Source organism: Eucyclogobius newberryi, unplaced genomic scaffold (assembly GCF_026437365.1).
Source record: "Eucyclogobius newberryi isolate DKJ021-1_F unplaced genomic scaffold, fEucNew1.0.hap1 SCAF_9, whole genome shotgun sequence".
In the NCBI taxonomy this organism is placed as follows: Eukaryota; Metazoa; Chordata; class Actinopteri; order Gobiiformes; family Gobiidae; genus Eucyclogobius; species Eucyclogobius newberryi.
Window position 1 is genome coordinate 25,417,681 of NW_027316532.1, and position 25,630 is coordinate 25,443,310.

General features: G+C 41.5%; 2 protein-coding genes across 2 annotated transcripts in view; one reads left to right on the forward strand and one right to left on the reverse strand.

Annotated features, from left to right (window-relative positions):
- The window catches only part of grin3bb (glutamate receptor, ionotropic, N-methyl-D-aspartate 3Bb), an 82,379-nt gene that overhangs the window by 36,741 nt on the left and 20,008 nt on the right, over positions 1-25,630 (forward strand). The gene's annotated exons all lie outside the window — the stretch shown is intronic.
- Positions 12,689-14,074, reverse strand: LOC140354265 (uncharacterized). Its single transcript, XM_072439216.1, has one exon. The coding sequence runs from the start codon at positions 14,072-14,074 to the stop codon at positions 12,689-12,691; it is 1,386 nt and encodes a 461-aa protein (XP_072295317.1).

Consider the following 25,630-nt stretch of genomic DNA (forward strand, 5'->3'; position numbering starts at 1 on the left):
GATGCTTGGACATTGCCAAGTCCCTATGTACAATGTGCAACACTTACCACTCTTTCTTCTGAGCTTTGCCATCGATAAAATACTTTATTAGATGCAGACAGCATGCAATTGTCCGATTTTGTGTGTGAAGTGTTGTTTTTACATTGTAACTACATGAGGGGAAAATTAAATTCACCCATTTACAAGAATTAAGTCACATAACCCCCCATTTTATTTTGATTGATTGAGCTGTTGACCTGGTCAGAACAGGGACTATTATATAGGTTTTGTTTTTTACTGATAATTTAAGTGATAAGGAAAATTATCACTTAAATTAAGTTTTCTCTCACTTGAAAACATGTGTTGATAAGATTCCTTTGCAGCCACAGCACTCTGAGGTTGACTCATTGGTGGCATTATGTGCATAGTGACACCAGCAGCAATCTTGAAATCACATGTTCATCACTTGGTGTTTGTAGTGGCAAGGACTGAATTGCCAAAATTCTGTGCTAAAGTATTAAAATTAAATACTAACGAAGATAATAATCATCAATCAACTAGTATAACACTAGATACTATAATTAAAAAACACTTTCCTGAACACTTTCAGAATGATCTTGAGCCTTATCAGAACTATAAGACCCCATGGTAACATAAAGAAAGTAAGACTGCACAATATATCGTGATGATCAATATGGCAAAACAAGATTTTTCAAATTTAGCCTTGTTTTGGACTTGGTAAATTCAATCTTTTGTTATGTTTTGACTAGTAAATTAAAGCATGACCTCTAATGGGAACAAGTGGTAGGAAATGAATGAACGAATGAAAAAGACAAAACATATTTATCAAATAAATCTTTATCAAATAATATTTTTTTCTCATTTCATGCAGGCCCTAAAGCAAGTACTATACTTTTGTGTTGAAAAAGAGCATTCTTTATTAAAACTGAAATCATGAGTTTATGAGTTTGAAATGTTACTATTGTGGCAACACTAAAGGGCTATTTCTGTCAAATGTACTTCATTCAGTACCTCTCTTGGAGCAGAGGTTGTGGATTAAATGCTTGGATTAACTCACTGCTTTACAACCACATGACATGTCTGTGTTTTTGTACCATACAGTATATGTGTATTGAAAACACATGCATTTAAATCATTTCAATCACAGTGAACAGTTATGTAAATGCATTAATCTTGCACTTGTGTATCAACAAATGACTGTGACTACATTATAAACCACCCTGTCTTTATAATCCCTCCACATGCACTTCCAATACAGTAAAACAGATACCTGAGAGACAATTACCTGTAGTTTGTTCTGTCAGGCTCTAATGTAAGAGGGGATCCAAACCGCTTAGTGGTCCGGAATGAGGTACTGTGGCACCATAATTGGACAGGGACAGTTTCACTAATGTGAGAGGAAACTTCAGGGCTGCGCTTGTGATAATAATCTTATAGTTTGCGGTTGAGCTTTGGACTTGTGGCAGGATGCCACTATAGACTTTAGTTCCAAATCAGAATACTGATTAGGGCTAAAAAATGAAAAGTAGCAGGTTGTAGCGGGGCTCTCCCTCAAAAATATGGCGAAGTCAGATTTCAAGTGCTCAGGTGGATTTATTGTGCCAAACCAAAGTGCAAAAATAGTGTAACAGTGCAAAATATATACAGTGAGCAAAAAAAAGGTCCAAAAATCCAAAAACATATATTTACAGAGTTCCAACTATGAGTTCAACTTTAACTCGTTCTCTCTTTTAACTCTCTCTCTCACACTGTTACCTTCTCTGATGTTGGGGACAGACTCCCCCCCCCAGCCAAGAGCGGCTCCCTTTATTCCTCACTTGCCCCTCCCACTGAGCAAAATAACTATATAATTCAAACCCCAAATAAATTGACAATAAACTGTTGTGGCCTCTTCCTACAACATAATACATCATTAATTATATACACATGTTCAAAATAAAGCAATATAAACACATAGAATACCCGGTGTCACATGGTCAGCACCACGGCGCGAACAACGCGCATTTAAACTTCCCGGAAGTCCTGGCTCGGTTTCGACCCAACGCGGCTTCGTGACAAAACAGGCAACAATTGACGTGTGTGTGCTTAGACTTAACCTAACGCGCGCAAGTGTGCACCCTTGGCGGATTAGTGACGGAGGAGTGCGGGGAAAGATGCGTGTGTAGCGTCTGATGCGAATGAATGAAACAGAGGGAAACGCGGGGAGCGGGGAATGTATGAGTGTGTGTTGGAAAGTGCGCGCGGGCATGACGACCGCGCGGTTGCTCAGCAAATAAGCGGCGACACCAGTTAAAGACGGACTGGCTCCGTCACATTATCCCTCCCTTCCGGAAGGTTGACACTGTGGGGCAACCTGGACAAATAATCCGCAACAATGTTCATCTTGCCGGCACGGTGTCGGATGGCGAATCTGAAGGGCTGTAGTGCGAGATACCATCTTGTCAGGCGACTATTATGATCCTTCATAGTGTTGATCCAAGTCAGGGCACTATGATCAGTCTCTAGATCAAACTCACGTCCGAGCAGGTAGTAGCGCAAGCTCTCCAACGCCCATTTGATTGCAAGGCCCTCTTTCTCTACAGCAGAGTAGCGGGTCTCGCGTGGCAGGAGTTTGCGACTCAAATACAATATTGGACGCTCCTCTCCAGGTTCCCCCTGAGTCAGGACTGCTCCGAGGCCAACCATGGAGGCATCCACTTGTACCAAGAAGCGCTTGGTGAAGTCTGGACTCTTCAGCACCGGTGATGAACACAGGTGAGCTTTGAGGGTGTTGAAGGCATTCTCACAGTCCTCGGTCCAGACGACTGGGTTTCGCTGGCCTTTGGCGGTGAGTGCTGTAAGCGGAGTGGCAATCGTTGCGAACTGCGGCACAAACCGTCGGTACCATCCGGCCAACCCCAGAAAGGAACGCACCTCTTTCTTTGTTCGTGGCCTCGGAGATCTCAGGATAGCCTCGACCTTGTCGACCTGAGGCCTCACCTCCCCTCGACCCATCTGGTAGCCGAGGTAGCGTGTCTCCTGCCGAGCCCACTCACACTTTGTCGGATTTAGCGTAAGACCGGCTCGCTGGATCTGCTTCAGGACTTGGGAGAGATGTTGGACATGGTCCTCCCAGGTCTCGCTGAAGATGACGACATCGTCGAGATACGCCGCGCTGAATAGCTCACACCCCTGGAGAACTCGATCCATCAGCCGTTGAAACGTAGCAGGTGCTCCATGCAGCCCGAATGGCATCACAGTAAACTGAAACAGTCCAGTTGGTGTTTGAAATGCTGTGTAGGGCCGTGAGGACTTCTCGAGGGGCACTTGCCAGTATCCTTTGCAAAGGTCCAATGTGGTTATGTACTTGGCGGAACCAATCTTCTCCAGCAAGTCATCAATCCTTGGCATTGGGTATGCATCAAATTCAGACACAGAGTTCAGCTTTCGAAAGTCAATACATATCCTGAGTGATCCGTCTTTCTTGAAAACAATCACTACAGGACTGCTCCATTCGGATTTGGAAGGTTCGATGACTCCCAGTCTCAGCATTTCTTGGATCTCATCTTGGAGCTTCCCAACAAGCTGCTGTGGTACACGATATGGTCGCTGTCGGATCGGGCGACCCTCCTTCAGGCGGATGACATGTTCCACCACTGTAGTTCTTCCAGGACTGGCACGGAACAGCGAAGACACTTCTTTGAAGGTCTGGAGTAGCTGTGTGGCTGGCTCAGGAGGAAGATGAACCAGCACTGGGGTAGCAGTGTTGGTCAGTCCCTCCAGTCCCATGTCCGGCTCTTCCCCGTCCTCGTCATCGTCTACTTTCCTGACCAACAGGACTTTTGTTGGAGCTTGGACTGGACGCTCTCTCCACTCCTTCAGTAGGTTGACATGGTACGTCTGCCTGGACTTCTTTTTCTCTGGATGCAGGACCTCGTAGGTGACTGGTCCCATCTTCCGGGTGACAGTGTACGGGCCCTGCCATTTTGCTAAAAGTTTATGGGTTGAGGATGGCAGAAGAAGCAGCACCTTCTGACCAGGCTGGAACTCACGACTGCGGGCTTGGCGGTCGTACCAGGTCTTCTGGGCTTTTTGAGCACCTAGCAAGTTCTTCTCTGCCTCCTCTAAGTACTTTGACAGTCTCTCTCGCATTTCAAGTACAAACTTGACAATGCTCCGGTCACTTTGTCGTGCTGGTGGGCCCTCCCATTGTTTGCGTAGAAGGTCCAAAGGCCCCTGAACATCCCAGCCATATAACAGTTCAAATGGAGAAAATCCAGTTGACGCCTGTGGGACCTCTCGATAGGCAAACAAAACAAAGGGTAGCCAACAGTCCCAGTCTTTGCCGGTATCATCCACGAACTTCTGGAGCATCCGCTTCAGTGTCTGGTTAAACCGCTCAACCAGTCCATCCGTCTGTGGGTGGTACGGGGTGGTTTTGATGGAGGAAATGCCCAGTTGCTGCTGGAAAAGGTGCATTAACCGAGATGTGAAGTTGGTGCCTTGGTCCGTGAGAATTTCATCAGGTAATCCAACTCTGGAGAACAGTTGAACAAGCGCTCGAAGGATAGCAGGCGCAGTGATGGTTCTCAGCGGAAAAGCCTCTGGAAATCTGGTGGCATAATCCGAGATGACCAGGATGTACTGATGTCCACTGCTGCTCTTCACCAGGGGCCCCACAATGTCCATCGCAATCCTTCGGAAGGGAGTGGAGATAACTGGAAGAGGCTGCAAAAAGGCACGGTCAGACTTGCGCACTGGACATGTTTTCTGACAGGTCGGACATGTAGCGCAATATTTGTGAATGTCAGCATACATAGACGGCCAATAAAATCTAGAACTGACGCGCAAGAATGTTTTGTGGCGACCGAGGTGACCTGACCATGGCACTGTGTGTGCTAAATGCATGACAAGGGTCCTACAGCTAAAGGGAACAACAAGACGTTTACATTCATCACTAACGATATACAACACCCCATTGTCAATAATAAACTTCTCTTGACCCAGACAACCTTTGGTTTCTTTTCCCACCTTAGCAAAAAGACTTTTCAAAGTAATATCATTGCTTTGCAACAAAGAAACATTTTCAGGTACATCCCACACAAAAGAATCACAATTTTCCGGATTTAAAGACCACATTTCTTTTTCAAAGCGTCGCTGACGCCGGGATTTCCTTGGCCCTTTGGTGCCTCCCTCACACAGACTACCGTCCAAGTCTGGCAGAGGTTGGACACCGGCTTTCACTTGTGCCCGCGTAAGAACAGGACACGACACATTTCCACAGTCATTATTCCCCCCAGAGTCAACATTCCCAGACAACAGGTCCATTAGAAAAGGTAGGTCCCAACCGAGAATAGCCTCCACGGGTAGGTTTTCTACTACTCCCACAGCCACCAGATAGGGCTGGTCTGCAACTGTAATGGTAACCTCCACAGTAGGATAAAGGTGGCTATCCCCGTGCACACACAAAATGTCCACTGTCTTGCCATAGTTTATGCTGCTAACTGGCACTGAGCTACGTTTGATAAGGGATGTGAAACTACCAGTGTCCAGTAAAGCAGAAACCTCTTGGCCATTAATTAGCACATTTTTACAGCGTTTAATAGTACTTTCTGTCTCATGAGTGCCCTCTGCCTCTGGTCTTGGAGGATAGCACGCTCCGCTAACTTTAGCTTTACGGACAGGGCAAACTGAGGCTTTGTGCCCAGGTTGTTGGCAGGAAAAACAAATAAACTCCTTACCAGGTCCTCGTTGGTTTGGGGCAGAATTCATGGTACCTGACACGTCTTGGTTGGTCTCACGTCTGGCAGGCCTTGGTAGAAAAGGTTGAGCTGGTGCGCGCTGGGATGCTGTGGTTAACCGGGCAGAAGATACTCCTTTCCGAGCGTTGAGATACTGCACGGCCAACTTAGCAGCGGTAAATCCATCGGCTGGCTCATGTTCCTTCACCCAGGTCCTCACTTCAAAGGGAAACACCCGCAGAAGCTGCTCCATGATGATCGCTTCACCAATTTCCTCCTTGGAGCGTTCATCCGGTCTTATCCAGCGGCGATAGAGTCCTCGGAGGCAATGATAGGTCTCCGTAGGGCTTTCATCATGCGGCAGAGTGCTGGAGCCAAACTGCTGTCGGTAAGTTTCGGGTGAAATGTTAAATTTCGCAAGCAGAGCTGCTTTCAGGTCCATGTAACAGTGGGCTCTGTCTTCATCCATAGCAGAGTAGGCCTCTAGTCCCTTTCCAGTCAATAAGGGTACAAGACGACACGCCCACTCGTCCTCTGGCCACCTCCAGGTTCTAGCTATCCGCTCAAAACGTAGCAGATAATTTTCCATGTCCTCACCACTCTGAAACTGTGGTATTTTCGGCTCATTGTACGGTCTCCATTCTGGTCTCGGCCTGTCCTCAGCTTCCGGTACATGGCGCTGCGGCTCAGCATCATCGATCTCCATGCGGCTTCCATGGAACACCGATCTCTGGCCACCAGGGGTTGGTGACTCATGATGTGCAGGCAGGTTTGGCGCTGGACGAGGTCTTCGAAGAGTCGGCTGCGAAGGGGATGCAGGTTGAGCCCCGCCCTCCACAACAGTAGGAAAAGAGGCTCTCAGTCCCCGGAGTTCGGCCAGCAAACCCTCTTCGCGGCGTTGCTGTCCCGCTAGAAAATCTCTCATCAGCGTCACCATGTCCTGACCTGGTTCAGATGATGGCTCGGGCTTCTGCTCCCACTCTTCATCCTCATCTGTCTCCCATGCTGGGTCTGGAGCTCCTGCCCCCTCTGGCTGTCGATCACCGCCTTGTGATCGCAAACCTGTGCGCTTTGGTTGGCGAGAAACTTTCTTCCGACTTGCCATATCCCACTTCTGACACCAAATGTAGCGGGGCTCTCCCTCAAAAATATGGCGAAGTCAGATTTCAAGTGCTCAGGTGGATTTATTGTGCCAAACCAAAGTGCAAAAATAGTGTAACAGTGCAAAATATATACAGTGAGCAAAAAAAAGGTCCAAAAATCAAAAAACATATATTTACAGAGTTCCAACTATGAGTTCAACTTTAACTCGTTCTCTCTTTTAACTCTCTCTCTCACACTGTTACCTTCTCTGATGTTGGGGACAGACTCCCCCCCCAGCCAAGAGCGGCTCCCTTTATTCCTCACTTGCCCCTCCCACTGAGCAAAATAACTATATAATTCAAACCCCAAATAAATTGACAATAAACTGTTGTGGCCTCTTCCTACAACATAATACATCATTAATTATATACACATGTTCAAAATAAAGCAATATAAACACATAGAATACCCGGTGTCACATGGTCAGCACCACGGCGCGAACAGCGCCCATTTAAACTTCCCGGAAGTCCTGGCTCGGTTTCGACCCAACGCGACGCATCGGCGGAGCGCGGCTTCGTGACAAAACAGGTAACAATTGGCGTGTGTATGCTTAGAATGAACCTAACGCGCGCAAGTGTGCACCCTTGGCGGATTAGTGACGGAGGAGTGCGGGGAAAGATGCGTGTGTAGCGTCTGATGCGAATGAATGAAACAGAGGGAAACGCGGGGAGCGGGGAATGTATGAGTGTGTGTTGGAAAGTGCGCGCGGGCATGACGGGCCGCGCGGCTGCTCAGCAAATAAGCGCCGACACCAGTTAAAGACGGACTGGCTCCGTCACACAGGTTAAAGCGAGAAGTCGTTCAAATATCTAAAAATGCTTAAAGGGCCTATATCATGCAAAATCAACTTATCTGAGCTTTTAGCCTTCTTACTGTGGTGTTGAAATTGAGTGTCAATTTCACCCATTAACTCACAAATATAGTGAGAATTCCTCTTGCTGGCCCCGTACTGCATGTTCTCTGTGTGATAAATGCACAGTACAGACATTGTGAGGGCCCCTCTGGGACTCAGAGTAGATAAATACCAGTGTACCCTGCCCTGGCAGAAGGTCCCTGCAAAATGAAAGAAAAATGTACAATTAAAATCCTAAAACATGGAATTCTAATACAAAATTGAATGTGCCCTTTTATTATCAAGGTCATTTATAAAAATACGGAGAGAGAGAAAAAAAAGAAATGACGTGTTATCAGCTTATTTACTCCAGAGTTGCCTGGTTCTTCTTCCCGCTTTACTTAACCCCTGTCCTTAGCCTTGAATCCAAACCTGAAGAGTGTCCTGGTTGTACTGGGATTCCTCCTGTGCCTCTGACAGTGTTTCCTGAATGTTCTATATAAATCTTCACGTTTTGTTGCTGTGGCTGAAGTAAACAAACACGCAGCACTCCCCTCCACTTTGCACAGTCTTTGATCAGACGAGGGATGATCCAGCCGTCTGTCTGCTGCCGTCATCCTGGCTGCGCTCTCTTTTAACTCTCAGTCTGACGGATGTGCGAGACATGGGACTGTGTGTCAGGTAGTAGTGGATATTCTCATTCCTCAAATCCTGCTTTTAAAACTAGTACCATTGTATTTTCAATCCTATCAGAGAGTGAAATCGCACAAGTCATGCTTGACCTTTTACAACCCTGTTCAAATGCTGAGTTCAACAACAATGTCTGAAAAGTTGCGTGAAAGTTGTTGATTTAATTTTTTCAGTTTGAAAGCAGGAGTCTATATCTATGGGAGAATTACTGTTCTTGTAAGTGTCGCGACCCTGGGCCAATAACTACAACTCCAGAACATAACAAACAGAAAACTAAACAGCTTCGAGGACGTCCAGCCAGATCCAGGAACCTCCGAAGAATGCAGATTGTTTGTGTGGGTACGGTAGGGGTATATGGTGATATGGTAAGTTGTAGCGTAGTGGAGCACAAATGAAAAGGAAAAGACCATTTAGGGTCGGCACTGTATGTATTTTTTCATGTGAATAGACCGGGTGATAACAGAGGTATAAGTACGATATCTGCATTTTGACGGTCAGAAGTTAAACTGAATTCTGATGCCAGGTGTGCATAGTTGGTAGCCTGAGGTTTAAACATGTGACAGTGGGACACGCAGGGATGGGTTTGTGTCTGCAGTTGGCAAAAAGAACCCTGAGCAATATTGAAAAACAGCAATTGATTGTACGTGCTGCCATGCATACTATGCATTTCCTCTTTACTTCAGCATCAGAGATAGAAGAGAGATTATCCTGAATTATGAAACATTACCGCTCATTTTCAAACTCGTCAATCTGGCAATCAATCTAGTGTCATAATAACCAATCAGAATCAGAGCTTTGTCAAACTAAAGAGAAACACATATCTATCACTAGGAGGTTGTGGGTTCAATCTTCTCTCCTAAAAATACATACTGTATAACCACCTTTGATTCGTTAGGCCGTAGTTATTTTATTACTTGGTTTACGGATCCGTCGCACTTAGATTATTGATTTGTACAATATAAATAAAATTAATTATTATAATTTTTTTATACAAAGTACCGCCGACAACACAAAATAGCATTAAATTAAATATAAAAAGCGGTATTTAGTCAAAAGATAAGAGCGCGTGAAGCGTGGCGAAGCAGCTCCGTCCCATCACATAAATAGTACAACTTTTTACCTTTCCTGGATGGTCTTGATCTACATTAGAAGTAGTGTTAAAAATAAAGAAAGTACTTCTATTTCCCTCTATTTTTTATGGTCTAGCCGTTGAAAACACCAGATATTACAGATATTGTGCATAAATTTACATCACACATGTAACGTCCTGACAATTGCTCCTACAAATACTATGTTACCTATTTGAATAATTTATTGTACCATTGTTTTGTACTTCTACTTGAATAACATTATCTCAAAGTACTTGATGCCCATCGAAGACAGAATTCTCCATGACCTGTTGTTGTCCACTGTTGTTGGCTTAATGTCTCGATTGAAGCGATGCATTATGGGCGGTCAAAGCAGTCAGAGGGGACTCTGATAAGGACGTGTGATTTGCATGAAGTGTCTCTTTAACGTTTCCTCCTGGTCCCTGGGTCTGATGACGAATGGAGCTGGTGCCTCGTTTGTTTACTGCTGCTGGCCGTCTGTTGCTCTGATTAACGACTCGTCACTCGTCATCTGTCTGAAGGATTAATTGGCCCCGCTGTGATCAATGATGGATTAATAATGGAGGAAGTGTGAATGAATGGGCCCCTGTCGGGAAACCCCGTGTCCATCACTGTGTGGGGTCAGCGGGCAGGGGTCCGCGTGCCATGCACCGGGAAAAGGTCAACCCACATGCATTTTGGTTCATCTGAGGTAATTTGACAGGGAATTTACTTGTTTCGCAAGTGATGTTGGCAAGGATTTGCAATGGCTATTGAAGTTGAAAATAAAATCCATTATTGAAATAAACATATGGTTAGGATAATATATACATTGTCCTTGTAGGGAAATTTGTCCTCTGCATTTGTCTTATCATTCAGTGCCACTGGGGCAACCTGTCAGGAACACTATATTTTCAAGTCCGGCTTGACTTGCTATGGTCAATGGTATAATAAAGCAGTAGCCATCTCCTTCAGTCCTGCAGCCAAGATGCATGCCGGATTTGGTAGTTGGAAAGCGTAGAATGGCAGCCACATCTCTATCGGTCTGTATTGGTCCAGCTACGGCTATAAAAGGTGATTGGGTGACTTATTAAAGGGGATGTATCACTGTTTTGATATAATATCCACATGAATATATTGTTAATACATTGTTAGTATCCACATACATTCATTGTAGGCATTTGCATTGTCCTAGAGTTCTTTTTTTCAGATGGTGAAGTGTAATTGGGTCAGACCACCCAAGCACAGCCAATAAAATACTTTATTATTACATTCAGACAGCGTTTTGTCACAAAGTCCTGCTTTTACAATAAACTCCTTGGGAGAAAACATACAATTCAGCAATAATAACTAATAATAATTTAAAAAATAAATCAAGTACCCCAGCTCTAAGGTTAGGGTACACTTTATTGTCCCCCGTGGCTCTAGTTCCTGCAGGGACTTATCTCCAAATATTGAGCTTGGATTGTTTTTCCTGTTCATGTATTTATCTTTTTATACCAAATGTCTTTCAATATGTATTTCCTTAACGTAAACAATACGTTTACCTTAACATTTATCACATTTCTTCCTGCAAAGTATGAGGATTGGCTGTGAACCGCTAAATTAAAATGAAAAAACAGCTGCTCATTGAAATTACTGAATCTCATTAAATGAAATACTTGCACCCACAGGAAGTTAATAATATGACTGGTCTGGACACAATTTTGACGGGAAAATTGAGGAAGCTGTCTGTCCCTCAGTGGCTCAAGCTTCCAGGTATTGATCAGCTGCTGTCAGTGGTGCCAGGTCCCTTCACACATCTGAGTCTCTTGACTTGCTCCTGAGGATGTCAGCACACATGGACAGACTTATTCTTGGCTTATGTTTTCATTCATGCAGCTCTAGACGAGAGAATGTCACAGAGAGATACTGCTCTGGGCCCGTCACTATAATGTGCCAAATCTGAAACTGTCCAAACCAGAGGTGCTGGTTTGGACAGTTTCACCAATTTCATATTGTAGATTAAATATTAAAGACAGAGATAAATACATAGATTAGAGAGTTTTATTTCTTCATAAATGCCATTCATCAGAGCTGTGTCAAGTTTAATTCAGGTGAGAGTCGGGTCATCAAAACCTGAAGTGCCAACAATGTCATGTCCTTCACTCAGTGTCCAACAGCATTCTGATTTATGTCTTAATAAAAAGAAAGAGGTATTTTGATGTATTAGTTTCAGTGGTGATTTCACCACCTGCTTGCCTCCATAAATATATACGGTAACTGCTTTGCCTCAAATGTTCCACATACCTTAAACTTTTAAACTCTTTCATGCATTTATTAAATTACAGGTGTTGTTATTGCAGAAACGTTTTGTAAGCTAATCCCTCCACAGATCTGACCTGTAACTTGGCCTGGTGGTGTCACCTGCTCTTATCTCCATGTAATGCCATACTGTGGCACCAGATCTAGTGCTGACACTGAGCCTTAAACACCGTCACCTTTTCTGTTCGTTAAGATCTAGCCAAACCTAAACCTCATTCAAGCACTTTAACAAGTGTGTCAAGGGGCGCTGCTGTTCCTTTTTATAGGCATGTAGATTGTGTGTCATCAGCATATATAAGTGATGAGACATTTGAAAATCTGCCCAAGAGGGAGGAGGTACAGTATAAACAGGACAGGCCCGAGAATCAGACCCAGGGGGAGACTCCACAGGGCAGCGGGCCAGACAGGTACAATCTGCACAATCAGTATTTTAGTCAGAGTAGATGAAAACAATATACAAATGAAAGTGTAGATTTTGAGTCCACAAACGGCCAGGCTTTTTTTTGTAATTCCAAGAGATTCAACATGATCATCCAGTCAAGATTCTCGTGGTCAATTTCTCATCTCTACTTCAAAAGCTTGTCTGACCTTTAACCTCACTTTTCTACACAATACACAAAGAACTGTTTGACTTCAGTAAACCCAGACTGTTCCCGTATAAAAGTGATAATGGTCTAAACAGAAAGTAAGACTAAGATGAGAAATTTAAATCTGTAATAATCTAATCCTTCTGAAAATTAAAAAAAAGTTAGTAACAAAAAGCAAACGAATAAATCTACTAAACTCTAGGTCCAAACCTGCCGTTCCGTTTTTCACCTTTTCATTGACGTCACATTTAGTGCCCTCCCTCTTTTCAAGCTTCTGCTCATAATAGAAAACTTGTTCCTGTTTCTCTGTGTTCTCCACCTCTCTTAGATCTCAGGCGCCACCTTTTCTCTCTGTTCTTTGAGCAGGCGCTGAGTGTTGTGCTTATAGCTGTCCTTTAACTCCTGGAAATCTCTCTGTATCGCTTCTTTCTCCTTCTCGAAACCCTCTTCAACGACCTGCAGTGCAACTTGAAGTGTCGTTATCTGTTTAGTGAGTTGATCAACCAGCTTTGTGTTCTCATCCTTTCTCTTCATCTTCTCCATCAACTCTTTATTATTATAAAACTCTACTTCCAGAAGAGTCATATTGAAGTTATAATTCTCTGTGACTGACTTTATGTGTGCTTTAGTTTTCTGTCTCTCTTCCTTCAGCGCCTCATTTTCTCTCTGTTCTTCGAGCAGAAGCTGAGTGTTGTACTCATAACTGTCTTTTAACTCCTGGAAATTTCTAAGAATCACTTCTTTCTCCTTCTTAAAACCATCTTCAGCCACCTGCAGTGCAACTTGGAGTGACATCACCCGTTTAGTGAGCTGATCAACCAGCTTTGTGTTCTCGTCCTTTCTCTTCACCTTCTCCATCAACTCTTTATTTTTACGGCGCTCTAGTTCCAGATTTTGCAAATTGAAGTGAAGATTCTTTGTGATTTTCTTTTCAAATGCTTTTTTTTCTTGCCTCTCTTCCTTCAGCGCCTCATTTTCTCTCTTTTCTTCGAGCAAAAGCTGACTGTTGTGCTCATAATTGTCTTTTAACTCCTGGAAATCTCTCTGTATCACTTCTTTCTCCTGCTTGAAACCCTCTTCAGCTGCCTGCAGTGCAGCTTGAAGTGATGTTACGTGTTTAGTGAGTTGATCAGCCAGCTCCATGTTCTCCTCCTTTCTCTTCAGCTTCTCAATCAACTCAAGGCGCTCTGTCTCCAAAAGATCCGTATAGCAGCGAAGATCTTCTATGTATGCTTTAGTTTTCTGTCTCTCTTCCTTCAGCACCTCATTTTCTCTCTGTTCTTTGAGCAGGCGCTGAGTGTTGTGCTTATAGCTGTCCTTTAACTCCTGGAAATCTCTCTGTACCTCTTCTTTCTCCTTCTTAAAACCCTCTTCAACGACCTGCAGTGCAGCTTGAAGTGTCGTTATCTGTTTAGTGAGTTGATCAACTCGTTCCATGTTCTCGTTCTTTCTCTTCATCTTCTCCATCAACTCTTTATTATTATACAACTCTACTTCCAGAAGCGTCATATTGAAGTTATAATTCTCTGTGACTGACTTTATGTATGCTTTTGTTTTCTGTCTCTCTTCCTTCAGCGCCTCATTTTCTTTCTGTTCTTCGAGCAGAAGCTGGGCGTTGTGCTCATAACTGTCCTGGAAATCTCTCTGTATCTTTTCTTTCTCCTTCTTAAAACCATCTTCAGCTTCCTGCAGTTCAGCTTGAAGTGACATCACCCGTTTAGTGAGCTGATCAACCAGCTTTGTGTTCTTGTTCTTTCTATTCATCTTCTCAATCAACTCTTTATTATTACGGTGCTCTGGTTCCAGTGTTGTAAATTGAAGTGAAGATTCTTTGTAATTGTCTTTACATATGTTTTTGTTTTCTGTCTCTCTCCCTTATCTTCCTTTCTGTCTTCTTATCCTCATTTTCTCTCTGTTCTTCCAACAGAAGCTCTCTCAGGTCACTTGCCACTCTCCAATTCTAAAAAAAGTTCACGCTTTTATGGCGGTTGGTATCCAAGTGTTACATTACCGCCACCTACTGTAGTTGTACGTCTTCTGTAGTTGTACGTCTTCTGTAGTTGTACGTCTACTGTAGTTGTACGTCTTCTGTAGTTGTACGTCTTCTGTAGTTGTACGTCTTCTGTAGTTGTACGTCTACTGTAGTTGTACGTCTTCTGTAGTTGTACGTCTTCTGTAGTTGTACGTCTTCTGTAGTTGTACGTCTTCTGTAGTTGTACGTCTACTGTAGTTGTACGTCTTCGGAGTATGTGTTTTACGCTATACCGTAAAAATAAAAAAAAGTGAGAAAGAGAAAGAAAGAGGGAGAGAAAGAGAGGGAGAGAAAAAAAGAGAGAAAGAGAGAAACGCTGTAGTTTCAGAAGCAACGACAACAATGGAAGTATCAAAGCCTAAAGAATGAAGCCTAAAGAATAAAGCTGTTCGGCGGAAGCACCAATCACCAAAGAAGGAGAGAAAGATGAAGAAGAGTCTGCTCTGGAATAAAGCCGGTCGGAATTTGAAGAATGAAGTCTAAAGAAAAGAATAAAGTCTAAGGAATAAAGTCTGGCGGTAATGTAAGACTTCACTTGGATACCGAGAGTCTGAGGACTACGAAACGTCTGAGGAATAAAGTCTGGCGGTAATGCAACACTCGGATGCCAACCGCCATAAAACAACAACAACAGCCATAAAACAACAACAACAACAACAACTTTTCTGAGTCTTTGAGTGACATCGTTAAGTAATCTCACTGACAATAGTGACTCAGTGACATTACTATCATTAGTATCACAGTATCAAAATTTTGTTGATAATCTTTATCTAATTCTTGCTGTTACTTTTGGTAACCTTCGGTCTTGTTGTTTTCTCAGGATTTGTCATCAAATTTGCAATTTTCCCCTATATATAACTGATGAAAATAGAGTGTTTATTTTACCATTATTGTTAGTATTATCTTGTCTTACGCTGGCTGTTTTTATTTTATTTTATTTTATCTTTATTTTTCCCCTCCATTCCTTATTAGGAAATGAGAGGTTTTGTCTATTTGAGTTTTTGTTTATAAGAGTTTTGTTTATAAGAGTTCTTCTATTAAGAGTGTTTTTTAAACTTCCTATAAGTTATCTGTCCTTTTCCTCTTTATCTACCTGCGTTGCAACAATGAAATTTCCCCATGTGTGGACAATAAAGGAATATCTTATCTTATCTTATCTTAGAGTAGCGTAATGTGTGTGTATGTGGTGACATTATTGTCAGCTTTGTTACTTTTTCTCTCTCTCTCTTTTTTTATGGTAAACTGTAAAACACATACTTTGAAGACGTACAACTACAGTAGGTGGCGGTAAATACACCTTTTCAGTTGGCAGACAATCCCTTTGTGTTGCTGAACACGGCAACATAATCATTACAATATCAAATAGTCAAGCAAAGTAAATGTGTTGGACTTAGCTTTATTCATCTTTTGACAGATTACCACAAGTAATGCCAAACAATAAGCACGTGTAGGCTTCTCCTCAAGCAATGGAAAACATTGCTAAAACAAAATGAGTGGATTAGCAAGAGCACCAATGCACAACAACATAACCTCTATCTCCCTCTCTCTTTATCTTTCTCTCTTCCTCACTCTTTCGCTCTCTCCTTGTATAATGTAAAACACATACTTTGAAGACGTACAACTACAGTAGGTGTCGGTAATGTAACACTTTATGGATACCAGCCGCCATAAAACACCAAAGAAGAAGAAGAATGCGCATGTTTTAGGCCTGTAGTTTATTTACATCAAACTCACCACGTCACTGTTCCCCTACAATGATTCCTCAGCTACATAGAGGTGATAACGAAGGAGGAGTTTTCCAAAATGTGAAGTTTACAGTTCATTTCAACAGCAATTAGTACGTATTAATGAAACCAATGTATGTATCTGGGCTGATTGGAGATATGGAGGCTTAGTTAATAATGGGGCGGCGGGTTGATCAGGTTCAGCAGTGACAGAAGAGATTCCATTATCGACCTCAAACTTCAAATGGAGAGAGACAGAAAAGTGTGTGTGTGTAAGATTAGATTGGAGGGGTGTACTCTGTGGTATACGGAATCTCTCTCTCTTTCTATTTCAGCCGGTCTTGCTGTTAGGTTTGATTTGGTTGTATATCCATTTTGCAGCTGTTCTTTGTGTCCTTTACGCTTTCGTGGCTTTCCCTATTATTTTTGCTCACAGGAACAATAAGTTTTCAACAAACTGGATTCTGTGCTGCTGTGATCACACCTGCACAAACACCACGTCTGAATTGTCACTAAACTGGGATCAAATCTGGCACAAAACCTTGACATGGACCAAATCAATTCTAGATCAGAACTAAAAAGTGCTCAAACCAGGACCAAAGAACGTGGATGTTTTCATTCACACAAAATAAGTTAAATCCTGTGTTAATGGAATGTATAAACGTATAAATCTGGCTCGTAGGGGTAATTTTTGTGTTCCTACTTAAACAGCAATTTAGCCATAACGTTGCCCCACATGAAAGAGCAGCAGCGACAGGTGGGTGACGGCTCACTTGGCGGCTGCTCACTTCAAAGGCGCTTTTGTCAAACACACGATTATTTTAATGATACTGTGCCTTGTGAAAGAGCAGAAATACGTTCCACTCCATCGCCAATTGCTTTGAGAGGTTAGTCATTATTTCAAAAAGGAGTTAGCATTTCTAGCAGATTTAAAAAAAAAATTTAAATAATCTTGATGCAACAGTGTTTTCTACTTGCAAGACAATATACCTTAACCCCAAATGACAGACCCAACCATTTTCTTCTCTCACAATTATTCTTGAAAAATGTGACAAAATGAATGCAACAGAACAGATTCTATTGGAAATGGTCCATTTAGCCACAAGTAAATCGAAAAGATGAAACCTTACCGTTTATTTTCCTGCTCCACTATCATAATAGTTGTTCTTTCCTTTATTATTTTAACCGTGTGAGTGCATTTGTTGTGTGGACAGTGCTCCACAGGCATGTTGCTGATTTGTCTGGAAGTACGGGTCAGATCTGTGGCCAGGCCACCCTGTTCACAGTTACAATACATGTGTTTCACTGTATTTATGAGCAATAAAAATATCCGTAATGAAATAAATGCTATATAGAAAACTTAAATATCAAGTCAATAGATTAAATTCTCAATCGACCAACAAAAAATGTGCACCTAAATTGCCTTGTTGTTGAGCTCTGTTGTGTTGCTGTGTTTGGTGTCTCTCTCTGTGACAATATTCAATAGATTCTCCATGGGGTTCAGGTGAGTTTACTGGTCAATCAAGCACGGTAATCTCATGGTCGTTTGGTGTGGGCAGGTGCCAGGTTTAGGTGGATAATGAAATTAGCATCATTAAACTTTTCCACAGAAGCATCAAGTGCTCGGGAATAATTGAGCAGACGTCTGAGGCACTCCAGATCATTAACTTTTTTTTTTTTTTTTTTATCACATTGTGGGGACTGAAAACACAATTCATGAAGACGTTTTACTTTGTGCAGACCAAAAAAGCAGGTCTCAATGAGTTAAATCCTTCAATATGAGATCAACAGCACGGTTAAAGTTAAAGTTCTGCTTAGTTTGGGTTAAACTTAGGTGAGGGTTCAGCAAATAGTAATTATGGTTAAACTTAGGTTAGGATTAGTTTAAATGAATGTCAATGTAAAATCCCCACAAACCTTCAGACACATCAAGTATACAAAGAGCTTTATTAATTTCCTAATTAACCTGTACAACCCTTTATATGAAACTGTTGTTCGCAGATAAAAAGGTTTGGACAAAAACGTGTATGCATTATTCAGTGATCAAGTGCTGTCGATGTTGCTAAGGTCACCTGCCAGCGCTCAACTCCCATTCTATAAAAACCTTAATTTTGTGAATATTTATTGGGTGACTGTGTCACATGACAAAGAACAAAATATTGAAACACAGCCTCAGAGCGTTGTACCTTAATTAATTCACCTTTATTTGTTCAGCACAACACAGAGAGCTTGTTTTCTCCCCCAGGGTGTCCGGACTAAACTAAAACTAAATCAAGACTAAACCAGGACTAAACCAGGTCCAAAACTCGGTAGGATTAAGGAACATTGCAGCACATTTCTGCTTATAAATTTGACTTGTGATCCTTAAACGAGGGCATGTCCACAGGAATGGGTGATCCCGAAGAGCACACCTCAGTGCTCAGTGCTGACCCGTTACGCACAGCTGAACAGCTGAGAGAAGAACAGAGCCACACTCTGGAGTTGAGTGCCGGAGTCGAAAGTCTGACCGTACGTGCAGATCTCGTGTTGTGCTGTCAGTCTGTGCCAGTTATACGCAGACTGGGACAAGGATTTTGGGTATATGTGATGGTGACGGTGGGGATTTATCCAGTTTCCAAAAGACGTTCCTCTCTAAGCTAAGCACATGCAAGTCTGCACGGTCCTGTCTGGTACAGAGCACGCAGTCCCAGGTGTCCAACGCCGGAGGTGGAGGTGACCAGCAAAGAGATTCAATAGCTGAGTGCGTAACGACACTGTGCTGTTTACGTGATTGGGAGGAAATTGTAATCACGTAAAATTGGCCTGTTTTTATTATTCTATAACTTACAATTTGTGTTATTTATACCCATGAAGGTTGTTTTATTATGATTATCTCATCCCTAAGAGGATAATAACACGACTCCAGTGCACTCGTTTTGAAGTTTATTAGTTATGATTCTGGCCATTCACCGAATGCACCACACCACGCCCTCAAGTTCCTTCACTCCACCCAGTATATTGGCATGGTCACACCTCTTGTTTAGAATTCCACGCGCTGCGCTGTCAGCAACCGACACAATATGTCAGGAAATGAGCTCCTCAACGCCCAAGTTAAAGTTAAGACCGTGGGCAAAATACGGTCCCATGTGTCTGAACAAAGGACCATCACAATCCATAACAGCTAACAACATGACACTTTATTTTTTAACTAAATACATATTACATACATACATTAAATCATGACATTTTCCATATAAATCCAAAACACATTTCTTTGTTAAAGTTTTGCTAACTACAGTTTCCCTTGATGTTTTCAGGCAAACTTTATTCCATAACTTGACACCACTGAAATGGCTTCATTTTGAAATTGTATTCTCCTGTGAGGTTTTATTTCTCTTCTCTGTCTGAGAAGATAGAAAGGGAGTCATTTATTTCTCGCTTTTTACAGTACTTGAGCTGTGGTAAAATTGTTCAATTTTACAAATTGTAACGCTCTTGTCCTTGATGTGTAGATTACTCTCTGAAGTCTCTATCAGCTACTTTGAGCCACACTGAACACAAATCATGCTCATTGCCGGTGCAGAGCATAATGCTTTTCATAAGGTCTACAGTATAGCGCCCTCTTCAGACTGTAATGAAAGGAACCTTTATTTCTAGTGATTGTCCTCCCTTTACGTCCAATCAGGCCCTTGATTAACTTGGCGAGGAGCAAGTGTGTGTGTGAGACAGACTTTCCCAAATGGCCGACTGCCAAATTAGCTGCATGCTTTGTCGAGCTAATGAGCGTGACCTTCAGCTGCTTAATTCAAGCTGAAACTCTATAGCGACATCTATCGAACTTTGACCTCTCTACTGTCCTCCCTTCACAGTAGGCACGAAATCCTCAGAAAAGGGGCGGGGTTTGTAATATAGCCTAATAAAGCTGTTATTGCCAAAGACATTCCTGCATCCCGAAGCGTAGCTAAGAGCTAAGCAGTCTGGGCCTGTGCGCTGCTGCTGCTGCTGGGTCCATCTGGCAGCGGGCCACTGTGATTGGCCAGCGCTGCGTCCTCAGTAGAGGTCGGGAGTTTACATGTGACTCAAATTAATATATATGAACAAATAATTTTGCAACAGCTACAAGTATATAACGTATATTATCAGCTTCTCTCTCTTAGGATTTTAGTTAATGACGTCCTTTGCATTTTACCAAATTATTTATCTCTATTCATTGTCTACAAATGTTTTCTATCTTATATTACCTATGATGGGATAGAATATTTCTGGAGCAGTGGACACAGGCCTGATCAAGGGGTGCAAACGGGTACATTTAAGTCTCATTTAAAAGTGTTTGCACCCTCATTTGAGGCGTGTAAAATAATGACACTTAATGGAAAAGAGTAGTCTTTGCACCCCTTTGAAACTTTGATGCACCCTCTGGCAGTTTTTTTCCAAGCAGTGGAAACCAGCGGTGCAAACAGGAACGGGCGAGTATCTTGCTCCTGATTGGCTCTGTGGCTTTGACAGTATGGTGACACTACGTCCAGTTTTATATATATATAGTCTATTGGTCAGGACTATGTAAATAAGCCTAATGTGCATGTGGATGTAGATTATACTCTGATGTGAGAAAAGGAACATCCCTCCAGGGTTTATGGAGGTGTGGAAGAGGAGATGCGATGTCTTGGAAGGTTCTGCTACAGTGTTCAGACTTCTGTGTTCTGAAATAATGTCTTCAGACTGTGATTGTCAGACAGTGACAGACAGGTGACAGGAATGGATCTTGACTGAAAAAGTCTTCATTGTTGAATTTACAGGTAAATCTTTTGACTAGAATTTTGTTCTGACTTGTTCGCCTTAAGCAGGTTTTACGGAGTTTGACATCTTATACAGTTGGTGCATGATGATACTTGTGTTTTGGCCACTGGTCTTTGAAATTCTTGTGGGACCCCCTAGACCCCTAGATGTGGCTGTATATTTGCGTGTTTTTTGCTTATCACAAAATATCTGTCACTGTCCAGGTTGTCCTTGGAGCATTTCTAAATGATTGAAGCTATTCCTTTATCCAAACAAACACAATGAGGCAAGATATAATAAAAAAAAATTAAAAAAGGGAGACATTTTTGAGTAATTTCTTCTAAAACTTCTTTGTGTGACTAAAGTGACCGGTGCAGAAATCGCAGTGAAGAGTTGAGTGTTGTGAAAACCTTTAAAGACTGTTCCCCATGGACAAGTCCACAGCTCAGCATGGAAAAAAAGGAAAAAAGTTTAGCCTATTAAAACTCTGCCTGCATGGTGCTGACATTATGTTTTCAGCATTCATGCATATATCAACTACTTCTTGGAAACTTTCAGTGACACCTTGAGTTAATGCATTCGTATCTGTCATTTATACACACAGTCAATGGTCAAATTACTGTCCTCAATTATTGTGCGTTTTTGTGTGTGAATGTACTTTTTTTTGTTATCACAGTGAAGATGTTGAAATTAATCTTGTATCAGAGTTATAAGATTCAAATTATATGCAAAGACCAAAAAAAACATCAGATTTCTTTATGATCATGTTCCCTCTAATTACTCACATCAGATTTTTACAGTTTGCATGTCATTTGAATAATCTAAATGCTCAACAAATCTGATGATAATCAAATGTTGGTGTGCTGTTAAAAATGACACAAACTTGCCTCAGTATTGTGAGTTCAAGCCCTTATTCCTGCAATGTTTAATCCATATTTTACTGTCAATCATTTGTTGTCAAATGTAGAAGAAAATATGGTTCTTTCAAAGCACTTTTTAAAACTGATGACAGCTTTGGGTACGAAGAGAGTGGCCTGGGGTCACAAAAAACATAATATTATTCAACAGAGTTAGAAAGAAACAAGAGCAGTTAATGTCATTTTGCAAAGTGTTTGGATGAACTCATCATCATCTCATTTACATGGACTCAAATAAACTTCCACAAGTCATTTCTGATCACAACCTTTTCCAGATTTGGATTTCTGTAAGTCAAGAAATGAAGAGCCTTGTGAATAGAAAAGATTTGCTGTAACATCATTTGAGAACACAGACGCCTCATTGTGTCACGTATATACAAATAATCAGTGTTGTTCAAGTGCATTCTTGACACGCTTTTATTCTTCTGCTCTAATTTCCAGTCTGCTCATTCAATGGTGAGGAACTCTTGATTTGAAAGTTTATTGCTGCATAAAGTTCTGGAGCCTGACATTGCTCCAAAGTTGGATCTAAAAATGGACACCGCCAAGAAAGTAGACAATTTTAGAGATCATCAATAAAATCCTGACCTGAATTGAATTGAAATACACGTCTGTGAAATAAAGACCAACATTTTCTAGCAAAGGGGAAATTGGACAAAAGTCTGTTGAGGTTATTGTACAGCGTAATATTATTATAACAATGACAAAAGTATTACACTCTGCACTTTTTGGATAGGTTTAAGATGCAGTCTCCTTCATTATGTCGACTTGGTACTCACCACAAGTAGATACGTAAATAAACCTTACAATTCTCTTTTAGTAATATCATACAAAAAGCTAAAGCTGCTACAAACCGAAGGAGAAAGTATAGGGTATTTACAACTATTGTGAGCTGTGTGATGTTAAATCTCTTTGATAGATTTTCAGTTTCAAATTTTGTTGGCAGTGACTCAGGAGGGAGAATGATGTCACAGTTCTTGTTTTAATTTGCCTGATGGGCATGATTGACAGGTGGAATAACCAATCAGAGAAATCGTATCCGAACTAACACGACGGCTTATGAGGAAAAAAGGGGGTAAAATAACCTAAATAACACATAGGATTGAGAAACTGAGCTGATTTCTGCTAAACCAACAAGCGATGCACCAAACTCTTATGGATCTGAGGTAAAAGAAGATCTGTATTTTATTGTGAACGATACAAGAATATTCAGAGGAGATGTCTTCCGCATTTGGGAGACATGTGCTACAAATTAGCTGCTGAATATAGGGGGGACTGGCTGGTGAGGCAAGGTCTTAATCTCACTCTGTTTTTCCTTGCAAACCTTCAGTGGTCTAGTCGAATAATCGGTCAATGGAGCAGTTGACAAACATTTTATTAGTCAAATTAAGTTGATTGGGTTTATAAGGATTTATATAGACCACAGCAAAAAGGGTGGGGTGAGTTATCGGGAGATTTAAACACACACAGCAACTCTCCGTTACAATAGTTACATAAATCCTCCTGCGACTGAAAAAGCCAGTACATCATTTGGCCGCTCCTTGTTTCACTTTCCTGCAGCAAGTGACAGGAACATTTACAACAGACTTAAATCAGTTGTTCTTCTTTTTGAGTATTTTAGAGGATCAGTGCACACGTTTTGATCACAACTACATTTCTTGACAGCAGAGTGTGTTTCTTGGTGTGAGTATGTTTGTGTGTATTTTTTCTTGTATTGATTTTAGTGCTGCTTCTTGGCCAGGTCGTCATCGTGAATGTGAAAGTGTTCTCAACCGAACAACCTGGTAAAACAATCAATAAATAAAATTAATATAGGCGTGAATTGTATGTTTGATATACCTTTTTACATATTAAAACGACCTCTTTGTATGTATATTATGACATCTTGTTTGTTCAGTGTGGGTCAGATGCATACTCAGATCATAACTGCTATGCTATAACTGACTAACTAACCGACTAATTAACTAACAAAACTAAAGGGTTTTTGAGAACCTTTTGTCGAATCTATAAGTGATGCACATATTATCTCAAATCACTCAAGGAGCTTCCTAGACTGAGTGTGCAGCAAATAAGTAATGGGCTATTTCAAAGCTCTTTGAGAGGCGTGTCCAGCTTGTGAATGCAATTTAGATAAGTACAATGGAAAAAGTTATGGGAAAACTTGTTTGGACATTTTCATTGTCTCAAAATCAAACTATCAAACACAAACACTTCTTGCCCATGGCAGCGGTGTCTGAACTTGCAGCTGTAGGTGTGAAACGTCTCGACCATTGACACACGAGCTTGTGCCGGAGGCTGGGCGGGGTTCCAGCTGGCAGCGCTAACCTCTGATTGGCCGGAGCAGTGATTACCTAAATGTTGGATGTAAACAGCGCTGGTGTAATGTACTCTGCTCTGATATGATGGATGCGGGCCGGAGGGGGAAGCCAGGGAGACTCATTGATCCGTCTGATCTCGTTAATCTGAGTCTGGGCTTTTAGTGAGATGAACATCCACAACTGGTTTTAAAAGTGGGCTTATCTGAATGGATACGGCAGTGCTAACAATACCCTCCCCGAGTGATTTTATCAGTACTAAAGCCGACTACCCCCACCTCAATATAGGCTGTGTTCAAGTTTCATACATAGAAATATTAGCATTTTGTAAGTAAATCAGCAACACCAAACTGCATCTTCTGAGCGTCTCTGGACACTTCTACTGAGATGGCATTTAGAGCTTGCATAGTGATGGTTTGGGCCTTATTCTCTAACATAATGGTGTCTTTCCAAACCATTTTTTTTCCTTATGGGGATGGAAAAGTCAAAGGGAGCCAATTGGGGTTGTTTTGTGGATGGGAAAGTTCCATGATGTGATTTTTAGCCAAAATCCTCATGGTTTGTTGTGGCAATGAAGGATCCAAGTTGAACTGATGTCACATGAAAAACCCTTTGTCCCAAGTGACCAAGAACTTCCAGAGATGCCAAATATAGATCATTAGATACTAACAACATGTGCATGGACTGAGTCAGTTTTCAATGATCAAATCTAAATAATAGAAAACAAATCTGAATACTCATTCATGGGTTTCTGTTATATGCAACATTTTGAGGACTTTTTCCCATTCAAAATATTGGCCTACATTTGCTTTTTATTTTTTAATTGCTCAGGTCCTAATTTCTCATCATTCTGAAACGAGAGATGTCAAGATTATTCAGTTAATCGATAATTGTGATTAAGCCTTTTTAATTCAACCTACATTCCAAAAATTTACATCCAAATGTATTTTTTGGTCTCAAACTTGCAGAATAGTTACGTGTTAGACAATGGGAATGAAATAAAATGATCTCAGTCATTGTGAATAATTGTTAAATATCTCCATGTCGACGGATAACTTTGATACCATACTGTGGAACATTATGAGCAAAGCAATGCTATCTCCATGGAAACAAGAATGTGGTAGACTATTCACCAGAAACATTTTCAGGTGAATAGTCTACCACATGGTGCAATGCATGTTACTGTTTTATCAGTTTTTAACTTTGGTAATGGTCTTCATCTGAAAATAGTGCGCAGACATGTGTCTATAATTGTTTTTTTTTACCTTTTTTGAAATTTTGATGCTTTAATTTTAGACATTATAGAACCAACTTACTCACTCCTCTAATTTCTACAGTTGCTTAAGATAAGATAAGATAAGATAATCCTTTATTGTCCCACATGGGGAAATTCCATTGATGCAACGCAGGTAGATACAGAGGTAGATACAGAAGAAAAGAACAAATAACTTATAGGAAGTTTGAAAAACGCTCTCAGTAGAAGATCTCTTATAAAAATCTTAGGATGTCCGCCGGGATAACGT